We start from the raw sequence: 15055 nt of genomic DNA on the forward strand, positions 1-15055 counted from the left end.
CCCCTCCCCTCCCCTCCCCTCCTCTTTTCTTTTCCTTCTTCCCTTCTCCTTCTTCTCCTTTTCTTTTTTCTCCTTTTTCTCTTCTCCTTTTTTTGAGTTTAAATTTTCTTTTTTTAATCTGAATTAAATAATCATCAACAAATATTTCAACATATTAAGAAGGAGAAAGTGGATAGAGTTAGAAACTGGAAACAAGGAAATCTTTTAGGTGATACCTAGCAGCCTGCATGTGTTTTGAGAAAACATGATGAATGTTTTAAATATTCACAAGATTATCCTTTATAATTTTCATATATTAGTTTACTTTAGAAACAGTAAAATTATTTCCTTTATAAATATAGACCAATACCTTCTTATAATCTTATAAGTTCTTGTAAATTTTTTAAAACCTTACCTTTTGTCTTTTTTTAAATATATACTTTATAACCACCATCAGTACCAGAAAAGAATTTAACTAAACAAGAAATAAAAAAATTATATGTAAAAGCACAAACTCTACATTATTTACTAGGTATCAGTTCTAAGGCAGAAAATAATAAGGGCTAGTCAATGGAGGTTGAGAGACTTGTTTAGGGCCACATGACCACATAGTTCAAAAGTGTCTGAAGTCACACTTGAACCCAAGACCCCCTGAATCCTAGGCTGACTCTCCACTGAGCCACATAGCTGCCCCTATAATAATCTAATCTTTAAAAAATTGTTTTATTATTTATTTTTTTTTGTTTCATATTTTACGAATACCAAATAACATGAGCATTTTCTTTGAACTGCCTAAGGGTGCTGAGAGGTTAATTGACTTCCTGGTAGTATGTATCAGAAGTGGGACTTGAATTCAGTTCTTCTAACTCAGAGGTCAAATTGACCTCTCTGTCTTTACAATGTTGAATCAATTAATTTACTCTGGAAATATTTGGTTAGAAAAAATATTCCCAGTTAAAAAAACATTGTAACATGACCAATTTGAAGATGACCACATTTGATTCTAATTTAATTATAAATCTCAAATTTATATTCTTAGTATTATTGAAATAAATAGGGACTTAGGGTTTAAATGAATTTTTTCCTGACTCTTTGAAAATAATATTTAGGACATCATTCTAATTAGAATTATTAGACTTGTATTTTTTAAAATATATTTCAAACAAAATCTGCAGGGACTCTTTTTGGTTCCTAGTTTTAAAATTTCAAATAATAACAAGTATTTGTATTAAATTCTTTTTTAGTTGTTGAGAAACCAGAGATTTCCTGCTTCTTATCATCATGCTGTTGAAACAGTTGTTAATATGCTGATGCCGCACATCACTCAAAAATTCAGAGATAATCCAGAGGCTTCAAAAAATGCCAATCATAGCCTTGCAGTTTTTATAAAGGTGAGTACATTGGAATAGTAATGGTTGAGTCAAGTCAGAAAGTATTTATTAAATGTATTCTATGTATCAGGCACTATATTGGGGATAAAAATACAAGAAAAAAGAAAGACCTCCCTCACCCTTCAAGAAGCCTAAATTCCAAAAGGAGAAGACAACATATAATGAATGGAGCCAGAAGTTGGGGGAAGTCCTGAAGTCAAGAGCAGAGCCATGGAGAGGGGCAAATGATGAATGGTTGGGGCCTTTCTCAAAATGGCAGATCTAGAAGAAATACATCAATGGGAGATGAGGGATGCAGGAATGGATGGAGGTTCTGAGTTAAGAAGACGGTGGGGACTGAGGGAACTTCTACTGTGGGAAGACAATTAAGAATGATGGAGAATCTGGAGAGTGGAAGCTGAGCCAGGGGAGGAATTGTGTTTGAAGAATAATCTCCTTGTTTCCCCCAATATTTTATTGACTAGTCAATTCCTTCTTCATATAGGTGAGCACTAGATAGTATTTAGTATGCCTAGATTTATTTTAATTAAATGCTAAGTTATTGATGCTAAAAAAAAGTAAAAAGCTGCTCTTTAGAAAATATTTTCACTTTTTTTCCCCCTTGCTACAGAGATGTTTCACGTTTATGGACAGAGGCTTTGTTTTCAAACAGATCAACAATTATATCAGCTGTTTTGCCCCTGGAGATCCAAAGGTAGTCTCTGTTCTTTGTCTTCCCTTGATTTGTGGAGATTTTCTTTTCTCCTCTCATATTTATATTTAGAAATCCTTTCATTTCTCTCATTTGTTTTGGAATTTTCTTGAGATTGAAGTCACCTACTAATCTTTGATAGAATTTTGGGGCCATGGAAAAAATAGAGGGAGAGAAAAGAAAGAATGAATTTTTCTCCTTATCATTTAAGATAATAGAATCACACTGGTCTATTATCTTAGATAGAATCACATATGGTCGGACTCCCTCATTGGGAAATGAGGGCCAGAAAAGTTAAATTCCTAGCCCGAAGTTAAACAAGTAACTGTTAAAAGTTAAACTGGCCACTATGCCGTACCTTGAAATATTGCTCTACTATGCCACAAAATCAGAAATAGATATTTTCCTTGGCAAGTAGGACCTTAGAGATTCCAGATTTGGGGATTATGTATTTCACTACTCTTAGACCTAAAAGGCAATAGTGGGTAAGGGGTCAAGTGCTTTGATTTTTAGAACAATTTACTCCAGTGATTCTTGGGCTTGTAGAATAGTAAAAATTGTTTCCAAGAGAGTCAAAGAGATAAAGACCGAGGGTGCCTGGTTCCAGTAAGTATTCTTATTTAAGGTGGTCAGCAAAGTATCTAGTGAATTACTAAGCCTCATTATTCACAGCTAAACCATTCTTCCTGCAGACGCTTTTTGAATTCAAGTTTGAATTTCTCCGTGTAGTGTGCAATCATGAACACTATATCCCTTTGAATTTGCCAATGCCATTTGGAAAAGGCAGGATTCAGAGATATCAAGGTAACTCATTCCTCATCTGTGCTAATGTTAAGAAAAGAAATAGATATTTATTTATGATGTGGGGAAAAAAATTCTAATATACCATTAAGAAACTTGAAGTTTGAAAGCTAGGCTCGATAGTTTATAAGGCCAACTGCCCCCTTCTCTCCCCCAACCCCATTAAAAACTGCAAAAGAATTGCATCAGTAGAAAATCTCTGCTTTTAAAAATATTTTTAGGCAATGAATTGAGTCAACTTATCAAACAATAAGATAAACTTGTGGCCAAATGTAACTTTTTTCCTTTGTAAATTTTCTTTGCTTGAATAACCAAAATTCACTTTACTTATGGAAGCTTATTTTTTGTTTGTTCTACTTTATTTCCTTTTTTTTTTTTTTTTTTGTGACTTAGCTTTTCTTTCACCAACCGTGGAGTCACATGACACTCCTATAGGTAGGTGTGAGGTGTGACATTTGCTCTTTCTTGCATTTTCATCCTTTAAAAAGAATGCAAGTCATTGCCAGAGTGTTGCTAGTTCCTTCTTGCTGCTTGTCTAGATCTTTCCTGAGCTCTCCTATTATTTTTTATTTATTTATTTTAGGCAAATAGGGTTAAGGGACTTGCCCAGCTAGTAAATGTCTGAGGCCACATTTGACCTCAGGTCTTCTTGACTCCAAGCCTGGCACTATCTACTAGGTCGTTCATCCCTTCATAACAGTGTTATAACCAGTGACAAACCTATTAATGCAGTGATGGGCAAACTTTTTAAAGAGGCAGCCAAAGGAAAGGAGAAATGCTCATCTGTCTGTCTGTTTCTAAGGCAACTCTTTAGAAGTTTCATTGTATTGTATCCTACTCATTGTATTCGTCAGATTAGGAATAATGTCGCAGGACAGAACATTTCAGGGGGTCCCATCTGGCCCTCAAGCTGTAATTTGCCCATCACTGTGTTAATGTATATTTTACTCTAGTTTGTGCTGGCATCAGGAACCCCTGAAGAAATGTCTGTTCCCTTTGCCTCCAGATCCGAGGGAACTCTAGGGCATCCCTTTGAAGGAGAGGAAGATTCCAGTTCATGTTCTGACCCATGCTTTAGCTTTTCATGGTCCCAAAACTCTTCTTCCTATAGTGAAGACACCAACCCTAAACCCAAATAATGTATCTCTTTCAAATTCCTTTTTTGGGTTTGTTTTGACAAATGCCCAGTATTCTCCTTTAGTTTAAAAAGACTCTTTTAGTCATCTTTGTCTCCGCTGATGGACAGTATCTTAAACATATACAGTTTTCTTTAGTGGACAAATGAACTAAAGTTCATATACAATTGATTCTTGTCCTCATGAGTAAATCAGAGTAATCAAACTTAATATGATATATCAGTCAAAGCAATATTTCTTGTGTTTAGCATCCTTCAAAGAAGCCTCTTATGTGGCAGGATATTGATTATCTGTTAATGAAGGAGAGAACCAGATCGATGACATAAAATCATAACCTGAAAATTACATGATTTTGGAATATAATTATAAACAATAAAGTATTCTTATTCCAACACACATACAAATGTTCTCAAGAAAGAGAAACTCACCCCCCATGTGGCTGATCCAGACTCTAACCTCCCTGAGTGTAGGTGCTTTGTCTTGAGAATCTGTTATCCCTGATGTCCTGCATCATGCACTGCTTACAGTAGATGCTTAATGATTGAAAAATACTTTGTTATACCACTGTGACGAGTAGATATTTAATGATTAGACTTTAATCGAGGAGGCAAAGTGGCTCTGAGAAAAACATTTTGTTGTTTTTTTAATCATGTCCGACTCTTCCTAACTCTGGATAAGGTTTTCTTGGCAAAGATACTGGAATGGGTTGCCATTTCCTTTTCCAGCAGAATAAGGCAGAAGTTATAAGTGATTTGCCCGGGATCACACAACTAATAAGAATATGAGGCTGTATTTAACTCAGGTCTTCTTACTCTTAGTCCAGCCACAAGCCACCTAACTGCCTCATGGAAAATATATTCAAGGATAATGAAAATCTTTTATGAGGTACAGACACAAAATTTGGAAGCAGTCTTTGCTTTCAAGGAATTTCCAATTAAAGAACAGTTATATATTAAGCTCCTACTGTGTGCTAGTCACTATGCTAAGCACTGAGGATACAGAAAAAGTCCAAAGACATTTCCTGCCCTCAAAAATATAATCTAATAGATTTAATAGAATAAATCATAATCTAATAGAGGAGACAGTAAGCAGTACAAACAAGCTCATATGGGATAGAAAAGAAATAATTTAAAAAGGGAAAGCACTAGACAGGGGAGAGAGTTTGAGAAAGGTTTTCGTGGAAGATGGAATTTTAGTTGAGACTTGAAAGAAGTCAGGAAAGCCAGTAGACAGGGATAAAAAGGAAGGGGCATTCCATACTTGGACGACAGGCAGGAAAAGCACCCAGAGCTGAGGAATGGAGTGTCTTGTCAATATTAAATGGTTACGTGGACAGTTCCACTCCAATAATTACATAACCTTAACATCTGGGCCATTTCTATTTATAGCAGAAGAGTGGTAAGGTTTCTTATTCTCAGCTTTAAGAAAAAGAATCTTGTGTTGATATATCATCCAAAGCATGCATCTAATCCACTCTTGGGCTTCTGTATCTGTGAGCAAGCTATCAAAGCACTGTTTTCCTGCCTTGTGCAAAGCACAGTATAAACATGTGTACATTCTTCCTATTTTCATTCTTTTTTTGTTTCCTCATGTTTTTTAAGTCTTTCCCTCCTGCCTTTCCATTTTCATTTTTCTCTTCTCCTCTCCCTTTCTCTTTGTGGACTTTTAAAACATTTACTCTCAGTAGATAAGTATTGCCTAGTACACTAGAACCCCACTTTCTGTAATAAATACAGTAATATTTTAACCATACTTATATACACTAACAACTGATGTCTTCATTGAATATAAAAACAATTTTCAGTCATATGAATTATTTCAGTGATGCTTTATAATTCTATTAATCTGTCTATATTTCCTTTATATATACAGAGCATAATAAAGTAGAATAATGTAAACTCATGAGTAAGAGAAGAACCTTCTTTTGATACCCTTCTAAGATAAAAAAAATTTGTCTAGTAAAATAATTCAGCAATCATTATCATTGGGTAATTTTTCCTTTGTGTACAACTTGTCCTGACCCCAGTTGGGGTTTTCTTGGCAAAAGTACTGGAGAAATTCTCCATTTCCTTCTGCAGTTTGTTTTACAGATGAGGAAACTGAGGCAAACAGGGTTAAGTGATTTGCCCAGGATCACAAAGGTAATAAGTGTTTGAGACCAGATTTGAACTCAGGAAGATGAGTCTTCCTTACTTAAGATCTGGCACTCTATCCTCTCTGCCACCTAGCTGCCCTTAATTCAGCAGTGACTAATAAATTTCAAGAAAATAACTTGGGACATTGCTGATGACTGCTCAGCAATAACTCTATCCCAAAGTGACCTTCTCTCGTCATTTTATCATGCATCATAATACATAGGGACCTAAAATCAAGTGGTATCCCTTAGTTGTGCTCCCATCCTTGTCTCCACTGACACATCCTTTGCAAAGCTGAAGCATTTCCTTTGAGACATTAAGTGAATCCAGTCTCTGACCCATGATCTAGTGATTCAGGCTTGATATTCATTAACTCCCAAAATAGTCAGTCTGTAATGATGGACATTCCCTATTCTGCTTGAGTTAGCTGGAGAGGTAATTCAGCTTTAAATCAGGCCTATAGACAGAGCTAAGTTTTTATAACAGATGAAGAATTAAAATCTCTCATAATTTCTCAAAAGATAAAAAAGTCATGAAAATGATAATAAAAAACAAAGGTCATGTATAAATTATAAAATTAAAAATTATAAAGTTATAAAATTATAAAATTACATTGTATAAAAAAAGTTATTAAAAAGCAAAGGTCATGAAGGTAACAATAGCATTAAAAGAAATAAAGATAATAATAAAAAATCAGGTGATAACATCAAAAAAGGTCATTTATGGGGGAAATAATATTAAAAAAGGTCATGAAAGTGATAATAACATTTTCAAAAAGGTTGTACAGGTGATAATAATATTAAAAATGTCATCAAGGTGATAACAATTTTTAATAAAAAATCATGAAGATGGTAACATTAAAAAAAGATCATGGGAGGGATAACAACACTTTTAAAAAGGTCATGCAAGTGATAATAGGATTGCTTTCCCCAAATAGATGATGTGTTTGCTTCTCTCTCTTTCTCATAGAATAAGCTTTCAGTTCATATTTGTTGTTAAGCTTGCAGATGGTTTGTTAGTTTGGTTTGTTGTGTGCTGTACATTTTAGTTTTAGCTTCTATTGATCTTGTTTGCTTTTAGAGAAGCATAAATATTGATTAGATAATAAGTGCTTTGCTGTCACTGTTTGATTAATAAAGTAATTCCTGATTTACATAGTTCATTAGGTAAGCACCAATTCATATCCACTGTTCACATTTCCCTTTGGAATTTAATAGAGTGCACATTGTGCTAATAATGAGTAAAACAGGAAAGGGAATAAATGTGGTTGTTAGAAACAGGTGGATATATCAGAATGAGACATTTTATTCAACCACCACACACATTAAATCAGTTTTCTTAATTACATGCACATTAACTGCAGATGGCTGCTATCCTTCCATTGAATAGAACTATAACAAAAACATTTAAATTTTTTATTTTCTTGTCATAAAATTAGATTTCTTGCTATCTGGACTGTATGGTGTACCAAAAATTAGTTAATACAATGACTCATTAACTTAGAAATTAATTTAGAAGCAATTTGCTACAAAGCCAAGTGAAGGATTTGTATTGAAATGAATTCTTCATTCCTAAAAGTTAAGCAAACATGAAAGAAAATTGGCTTCTTTATTAGAGCAGTTTTCTGCTCAATTAACTCTCAAAGATTTGAAGCTAAATCTAATAATTTAAACCTGTTTTGGCATGAATAAAGCCTCAATAAGTAAAAGGGGGTGTATGTTTGTTTATTGTTTCTGATGGTTAAAAATCATATTCCTTGAGCCCTAATTAAGTTGATGTTCACTCTTATTTTAGATCTTCAGCTTGACTACTCATTAACAGATGAGTTCTGCAAGTACCACTTCCTAGTGGGCTTACTGCTAAGGGAGGTGGGAAATGCCCTGCAAGAATTCAGGGATGTCCGGCAGATTGCAATTAGTGTGCTGAAGAATCTGTTGATAAAGCATTCTTTTGATGACAGATATGCTTCACGGGTGAGTTTTCTGCTTCAGAAGATAGAGGATTATAAGAAGTATTGGGTTTTTTTTCAGGTTTTATAAAGATTTTAGCCAATTAGAATTTTTTAATATTCTCCCTCCTCCCCTCTGTTTTCTAAAACTCATGGTTCCTTTTAAGGTTCAACTCAAATGATAACTATTTATACTATTTCTTTCCTGATTCTCCTTTTTGGTAGTATCTACCCCCCATACACACACACCCCCACCACCATGTATTTATTGTTCATATATCTTGCAAATGTCTTTAAACATATTGTATCCTGAAGTCCCTCAAGGGCAAGTGCTCTTATTTATATTCCTAGGGTATTGCATTGTGCCTGGCACATAATAGGTACTATCAATAGTGCCTATCAATTGGTTGCTTGATAAATTTAGTGCCTATAGAATATCATATAAATCATACTTGTCTAACAATTATCTGTTAAGTCACATGATTATTTTATACCACACTACATCAGAGTATGTCCAAACTAGAGTAATTATTAATTATTACTCTTTTTTATTAACAAAAATAAATGTAAACGTTACATTAGTTGCATTTTTTCTGTCAATTAATTTGTTAATTTTTTTCTATTTTTATTCATTTTTTCTAATATTTTTCCTTAGTCAGTATTTTTTTCCAATTTTTATTTTTATTTTCTAAGTCAATAAATGGCACAAAAGCATCCATTTCAATTTGTTTGACAGCACTTTTGTAGATGAAGACTTCTACTGAAAAATGATACTTTTCTTAAGTTCTCATAGTGATATGATTGTGTCTCTTTTCAGAGTCATCAAGCCAGGATTGCTACTTTATATCTACCTCTGTTCGGCCTCCTCATAGAAAATGTTCAGCGGATCAATGTGAAAGATGTGTCGCCATTCCCAGTTAATCCTAGCGCCGTAAGTGACCTTTATTGTTGGTGTATTATTTTAGTGGCTCAGTAAAATCTCAGGAAACCACAGTGCTTGGGTTCTGGTTTGTCAGATTTTATAATGATCATAATTTTCAGGTTCAGCCTTTACAGTTTGCTCCATTCTCCTAGAACTAAAAGGTAGTGGTGAGACTTGACATTTTTAATGTATTTCTAACTTGTCAAAGTCATGTCGCCTTCACTGTATCATTTGACTCTCACAGCCATTGACTTTTAAAAAATTATTAAATTTATAACATTATACATCACTCATACATTAGAAATTCAGTAATATTTATTTTATTTTATATTTACTTTTTATTATATTATATTATTATATTTATAATATATTGTAAAAGATCGAAGTCTATGTATTATATTCCCAGCAATTCCCAACAGGATAAAATTATGGAAAGTCTTAGAGAGGCTTGGCCTAAAAGTAGAATAACTTAGAGATGCTTGATAATAGGAAAAGGGAAGATAGACTAGTCCTATATTGATCCAAATGATACCATAGAGATCAAGTAGAAATTGATTCTAGTTTCTAATTCAGGCTTTGCTACTTATAACTTCTTTAATAATATTTGTTGTTGTTAAATTGTTTCCATCTTGTTCAACTCTTTGTGATCCTGTTTGAGGTTTTTTGGCAAAGATACTGGAATGGTTTTCCATTTTCTTCTTGAGCTTATTTTACAAATGAGGAAACTGAGGTGGACTAGGGTTAAATGTTTTACCCAGGGTCACACAGCTAGTCTGGTCTGAAGCCAGAATTGAACTTATAATGATGGGTCAGGAAGATCTGAGTCTTGTCTCCATTCCGGATGTTGTCTCTCCCCTCCATTCTTACACAGTATTTGCTTTATATAGACAACTAGTCCCAAATTGGGTCACAAATTGTCAAACAAGACTGAAATGATTGAACAACAATTAATGGAAGAGTCTGGATTTGAATTTGGCTCTCCTGAATCCTGGGTCAACTCTCTTACCACATCCTGTTGCCCTGAGAATTGAGTTTTTAGATTAGCTGTATTCAGGTTATTCAAGGTTTTGCTGTATTTTATAAGAGACGTGGATGGCAAAGTGAAAAATAACATTTTACTTCATGTCAGAAAATCATGGTTCAGTTTCTGGTCCTAACACATTACTAGTTGTGTGACTCTGGGCAACCCACTTTATCACTCTGTGCCTCGGTTTCCTCACTTGTAAAATGAGGCAAGAAATAATTGTACTACTTTCCTCAAAAGGCTGTTGCAAGGACATACCATAGAAGTATGACTTCAAACAATATGGATCTATTTATAGGATGAGATTTAGTAAAAACTATAAATGCTGTAATTTTAAAAATTACCAGTCCTTGTGATCGTCCATCTGTTAAAATGCATGTACAGCAACTGCTTTCTATAAAATTCTTAGGGGACAGGAAGTGACATTTAAATATCAGGAAAACAAACTGAGCAGCACTTATTTTGCAGCAAAATGATGATTTCAAGGTCATCGGAGGCAAGTGTGGAGAGAGTTATGAACGAGTCTCTTTTAAATATTTCAGGAGTTGATCTGCTCATTGGAAATTGGTTTTTATGCCCTGTTAAGAAGATTCCTTTCAAAAAATGTTCTATAATCATGTTACATAGAAAATAATTCAGTCATTGCTTCTCTTTTCTTCCTATTCTATTTTCCACTAGTCTCTTATTAATTTGCCCATTTTCTACTGGTTCTTTACTAAGGAATTACATTTGGAAGGGTTTAAGCATTAAAGCATTTAAAGGAGATTCACAAAACACCTGGCTTCTATAAACATGTGCTTTCTTTTAGCTTATGAGTTTTGGTGAAAATGCAGACTTGAAGATCACACCCAATGATTCACACTCACCTGGGCTCCTTCTTTCATAAGAGGAGAGTCTTAAGCTTTGAAGAATTAAACTTTGGGAAAATCTAGGCTCAGGGACAAAGAGAGAAATGATCAAGAATGGTAAATTAGCTTATCCAGATAGATTTTTCAATTGGAAACTCATTCCAGAATCTAGATAGATCCATTCAGATAGAATTCAACTTTAATAACTTCTTTCTAAACAAGTTTTTTGAGGACCAGTTTGTGGAGTAGAGGGGTGAGAAAGAAGACACCTGCTGTGTCCTCTGCTTTATTCTGTCTGTAAAGTACAAACAGACTGTGCCTAGTTTTTCTGGATCTAGTCATTTAAAAAATTAAATGATTTATGAAAAAATTAGTATTAAATTTTAATACAAGTATCTAAATATTCTTAGTTACTATTTACTTTTAAATGAATTCATTAATTTTTAACACATAAAGTATAACACTTTACAAATTCTCCATGTACCTGTGAGGATTTTTTGACCATTTATTCTTACTCTTGCATATAGGTACTAGATTTTTAAAAAAAATTCTGTTGTACAAGGATAGAATTTGGATCCTAAACTCTTTAACACTATCATATGTCTCAATCTGAACATGTAGGCAACGCATTGTTTTCTTTGAGCTGCCTCGGCGATTTTAAGGAAGATCTGTAGTTAACCAGGTCCAATTTTTGAGAGGAATTATGCTACCCTCTTAACAATAAACAAATGCCCTTTAAAAATATATCTAAAGTAATCATTAAAACTATATGGTACTGTCGTTAAAAAAAAGGGGGGGGCTGCTGGGTAGCTCAGTGTATTGAGAGCCAGGCCTAGAGACGGGAGGTCCTAGGTTCAAATCTGGCCTCAGACACTTCCCAGCTGTGTGACCCTGGGCAAGTCACTTGACCCCCCATTGTCTACCCTTACCAATCCTCTACCTATGAGTCAATACACAGAAGTTAAGGGTTTAAAATAAAAAACAAACAAACAAACAAACAAACAAAAACTATCTGGTACTGGCTAAGAATCAGAAAGGTAGATCATTGAAACAAGGCAGACATACAGCAAACAGTAGTAAAAGATTATAGTAACCTCATATTTGATTAAAAACATAGATTTCAGGTTTTGGGGATAAGAAATCACTATTTGGTAAAAGTTGTTGGGACAACTGGAATGTAGTTTGGCAGAAACTAGGAATAGACGAATATCTTATACCATTCACTAAGATAAGATGAAAATGGATATGTGATCTAGACATAAAAGGAGATAACATAAGTAAAATTTCTGAACAAAGAACATATCAGATTTATAGATAGAGTATTAATTTATGAATCAACAAGAGATGGAAAGCATTGCAAAATGGAAAATGGAAAATTTTGAGAACATTAAGTTGAAAAGTTTTTGTACAAATAAAACAGATGTTGCCAAGATTTGAAGGAAAGCAGAAAATTTGGGGAAAAGTTTATAGACAGACTCTTGAATAGAGAAAAAAATTCAAAACCTTCTGTGTTTTTATTTTTAGTATGAAATATTTTCCCATAAATGTAGGAAAAGCCAGTTCTTTGCAGAACTAAAGCAGATCATTATACAATAATTTTGTGAGTTTAGGTCTTTTGACATGGGAAATATTGATTAGCCTAGCAAAGTAGACTATTCCCCATTTCTCCCTTCCCCAAAATTAGCAAAAGAATACCCATCTGTTTGTTCATTATATTTATTGGTTAACTTCTGCGCATATGGTATAGAGTAGATCCTTTGGGGAAAAGAAAAGATTCAGAAAATAATGACATGATCCTGGCCTCTATAGAGTTTATAGACATGCATATAAATAACTAGTGTAAGACTTTGTATAAAAATATAATGAGGGATATAAATTAAAAAAAAAAAGATTATTTATGTTGGGTAAATACAGGGTGTCCCAAAAGTCTTAATGCAGTTTTAAGGTCTAAAAAGTTTATTGTAAAACTCCAATTAATTTGGGGAATAGAAACTTTCCTAAGGAAAAACAATTATGTGGTTCTAAAAGTTTGGACGTGAATAAAACTCTGTCCTTTGCTCTCTTTCTTGTCCCTTATGGAGCAGAGGTTTTTAACTTTTTATGTGTCATGGACCCATTGGGCAATCTGGTGAAGCTTACAGATTCCTTCTCAACATAATATTTTAAATGCATAATATAACACATATGATTACAAAGGAAATGAATTATATTGAAATATAGATATCAAAATATTTTTAAAACAAGTTGATAGAACCCAACCTAAGAACCCCTAATCCAAAGGAACAACAGAACGTATAGAGGCATTTCTCAGGACCTCTTAATATTTTGTGATGATTAGTGTAACACTCAGGCTGGTTATCTGTTTTCTTTTATTTTTGACAGAGCTGGCTTTTATGCCCTTTTTTGCTTGTGAGTTCTCTTTGGTATTGGACAGCAGCCTATTTATGCCCACCATACATCTCTCACAGGTCCTTTGAGTCATTTTGGTTCTTGAAAGGTTAGAGTATTCCATGATTGACAGCCATTTAATATCATGAGGAAAATCGTTGGGTTAAAAATAAGCAAAACAAAACTATGGGCTTCGGCAGCAACCTGTAATTGTTGAAAGTGCTGGGCAATTTCCCAATATCCTTTTCCTCTCATCCTGGGCCATATGATTTTCCATTTTCCTTACCTGTGCAAGAGAATAATAATAGTTTGCATTTATTAACACGTTAAGGTTTGCAAGCTGCCTTATGAATATTTCCTCATTTTGTTTCTCATATTAACCCTAGGAAGAAGGTATCATTATTATTATTTCCATTTTACAGATGAGGAAACTGAGGCAGACAACATATAACCCAGTTGTCCAGGGTCACACTACTGAATGTCTGAGATCATATTTGAATTTGTTTTCCTAAACCCAGGACCATTGTCAGTCTGTCCATTGCACCACCTACCTGCTTCATATTTATACATTGATAGACCTATTAAAGCTGTTGGGTCAGCTCCACAAAAGGAGAAATCCAAGTCATTTTGTATCCCAGCTAAAAGTGATTAAGAAAATGTGGACGCTTGACTATTGAAGCCTTGGCTATTTTATCTCACCTGATCAAATGAGATATCTGTAAAAGTGACTTGCAAATCTAAAATACCCTACAAATGCAAGTTATGATATTTTCAGATTTTAGGTAGCCCTTATTTCCTCTTCTTCCCTTCCATTTCTACTCTCATCTCATTCCTCTTTCTCACTTCTGTTGCCTCTTTTCCCACATTCTCCTAATTAGTGTGAGGTTCTTTATAGCTTGTTAAAGGGGGGAGAAAAGTGCCCTCACACTTCCCAAAATGGAACGACTTTAGGTAATAAATAAGAACTGTTCAATAATAATTATGCCTTTTTCTCTTTTTTGGGGGGGGTTGACAGAATGCGAAGGATGAATCACTAAATATGCCAACTACGAACCCATTGGTAACCCCTCAGAAATCAGCAAACACACTGGATAACAACCTTCATAAAGACCTCTTTGGTGTTATCTCCGGCATTGGTAATACTTTTCACATTGTCTGATTTCCTTTATTTTTAACTTTCTGCCAAAAACGATCTTCTTTTACTGTCTGAATGAATGAGTTAACACCTTTAAAAAATGAATTTCTGCTTTGAACTTTTTCTTTTTTTGGCTTAATTGAGGAAAAATGTAAAATTTTACAGGATTAGATAGAGAAAAAAATGACTGATATGAAGATGCAAGTAAAGCTTTTTCTTTTTTTTTTGAGTTTAAGTATACTATTATTAGGGTTTTTATTTTGTTGTAGATGTTTGTTCAATGTTGAATTTTTAGCTCAACAATATTTTGTTGTTTATGTTTTTAGAAAATTGGGTTTTATGGGGGAAAAGATTAAAGATAAAGAGTACATAGACTCAGCTGAGAATAATAGAATTTTACATTGGCTATAAAGAACTTCCTGGAGGAAAGAATGAAATGTAACTGGTGAAATTTTGTAAAATATCCTTTAATTGGAAGAATCTAAAATGTCTTGAATGGTTTAAGGAAAGTCCTACATAAAGAGGGGAAGGGATCTGCCAGTATTTAAATCATATAAGGTTGCAAATAAGGTGCCTTCTTGGATGCTGAGAGAGAAATCTATTATCATGCAAATCCATTCCTGTGGGAACCTTAGCTAGAGAAATAGTTTTAATACC

The 15055-nt window shown here is 33.9% G+C and overlaps 1 protein-coding gene across 1 annotated transcript in view; it reads left to right on the top strand.

Annotated features, from left to right (window-relative positions):
- Positions 1-15055, top strand: part of DOCK9 (dedicator of cytokinesis 9) — a 356201-nt gene that overhangs the window by 256352 nt on the left and 84794 nt on the right. The window contains exons 10-15 of the mRNA XM_044669345.1: positions 1224-1370; positions 1981-2064; positions 2754-2865; positions 7928-8106; positions 8899-9012; positions 14279-14399. Coding sequence (XP_044525280.1) covers positions 1224-1370; positions 1981-2064; positions 2754-2865; positions 7928-8106; positions 8899-9012; positions 14279-14399 — 757 coding nt within the window. The remainder of the gene's footprint in view (positions 1-1223; positions 1371-1980; positions 2065-2753; positions 2866-7927; positions 8107-8898; positions 9013-14278; positions 14400-15055) is intronic.

This window comes from Gracilinanus agilis, chromosome 3, assembly GCF_016433145.1.
Source record: "Gracilinanus agilis isolate LMUSP501 chromosome 3, AgileGrace, whole genome shotgun sequence".
NCBI lineage: Eukaryota > Metazoa > Chordata > Mammalia > Didelphimorphia > Didelphidae > Gracilinanus > Gracilinanus agilis.